The sequence below is a fragment of the Anopheles bellator genome, unplaced genomic scaffold (assembly GCF_943735745.2).
Source record: "Anopheles bellator unplaced genomic scaffold, idAnoBellAS_SP24_06.2 scaffold02496_ctg1, whole genome shotgun sequence".
In the NCBI taxonomy this organism is placed as follows: domain Eukaryota; kingdom Metazoa; phylum Arthropoda; class Insecta; order Diptera; family Culicidae; genus Anopheles; species Anopheles bellator.
This window is the reverse complement of record NW_026686618.1, coordinates 1-1,331: the sequence shown is the minus strand read 5'-3', so window position 1 is coordinate 1,331 and position 1,331 is coordinate 1. Positions and strand designations below refer to the sequence as shown.

The 1,331-nt window shown below is 48.2% G+C and overlaps 1 protein-coding gene across 1 annotated transcript; it reads right to left on the bottom strand.

Moving 5' to 3' along the window:
- Window positions 1-6: 6 nt before the first annotated feature.
- On the bottom strand, window positions 7-1,069 carry LOC131214793 (UDP-glucuronosyltransferase 2B7-like; the record flags this gene model as incomplete). The annotated part of the gene is made up of 2 exons (XM_058209125.1): window positions 963-1,069; window positions 7-888 (listed from the first exon to the last, which is right to left on the bottom strand). Coding segments are annotated over exons 1-2 (989 nt in total), but the record flags the coding sequence as incomplete, so codon positions are not given.
- Window positions 1,070-1,331: the final 262 nt, after the last annotated feature.

The window sequence follows — 1,331 nt, the reverse complement described above, 5'->3', positions numbered from 1 at the left end:
TCAAACTTCCACAGGAACTGATACTGGGAGAGTCGCCCCATCGCGGTCAGAATGTTGGTAATGCGCTCGGGACCCAGCAGATCGCTACGGGCATTGCTGCCGAGCGAGAAGAGGATGAATCCATTTTTGGCTCCTTCGACCACTTTGAGGAGATCCGCTGGCAGTGGCTTCGCTGGCTGGATTTGCATTCCACCGACCGGTATCATATTCGGCATCATCGGTTCCTTGTACTGGATAATCGAATTGACGTTGATGAAGGACAGCTTAACGTTTTTGGCAAAGCTCTTCACGTTTGGAGCATTTGGATAGAGTTTGTGGAAAATTCGGTCCGATTCGGGGATGAGAAAGTTCTCATGGAATATGATTTCGTTCAAGTCGTAGTAAAGATTCTTCACTCGCTGCACAAAACTCATCGATTCCGGTGCATCAAAGACGATGTTTGGAATTAGAGCCGAGTAGGTAAACGATCCAATCAATGACGCAGCGGTCGATTGGGCATTGCATGGCGCGGATGGGATATATGGGACACCCTGGAAGCGGTGCAAAATGATCGAAGAAACGCACGGACCGATCATATAATCACTCACAAACAAATCGAACTTAAAGTCCTGCGGATAGGCCAGAAGCGAGTGTAGCCCTTCCGATTTGATGGCCGCTTCGCAGAGGTCCAGCCCTAGCTCGTTGAACACCTTCAATAGTGTATTGGGACTCTCGTTGGCCATAGCGAAAAAGTCAAACTTCTGCCGCATCGAAGTGTTGTACATGGTGCTGTAGAAGTTCTCCAGATGAATGTAGGTCAAGTTCGCTGGCGGTTTCTTCTCCACATCCGCACTGATCACCGTCACGTTGTGGCCACGCTTTCCCATTTCGTTCATCAGTGGTCGAAGCCTGTGCGAAGAAATTTAACAAAAGGAAGTTGTATTACTAAGATGTGTGTCGGGAAAGTAAAGTTACCCTCTTACCATATGTAATGACTCGGGGAAGGAACGCCGGACATGAAGAGAATATTTGCCGCCTGAGAAACGGCAACTGCAGCCAGTAAAATGATCCAGACCGATCGGTAAGCCATTTCTAGACAAGAAGCGAGCGTGAAGTGTACTGCGAGTGGTGTCTTCCCTTCCGTTTATACGTTCATTGTGTCAACTGTAGTGTCAATAAATGACGTACGCTAAGTCTAGCATAGGGCTCTTCAGATAACGTTCGTGACTGGCAAAAATGGACCGGTTTTCTTCGCTTCCACCGGTGTTAAGTTCACGATCGAGGCTGAGACTGTTCTGCAATGGACCGCCTTGACGCAACGTTATCAACAAGCGATCGTTTGCTCAGATAGT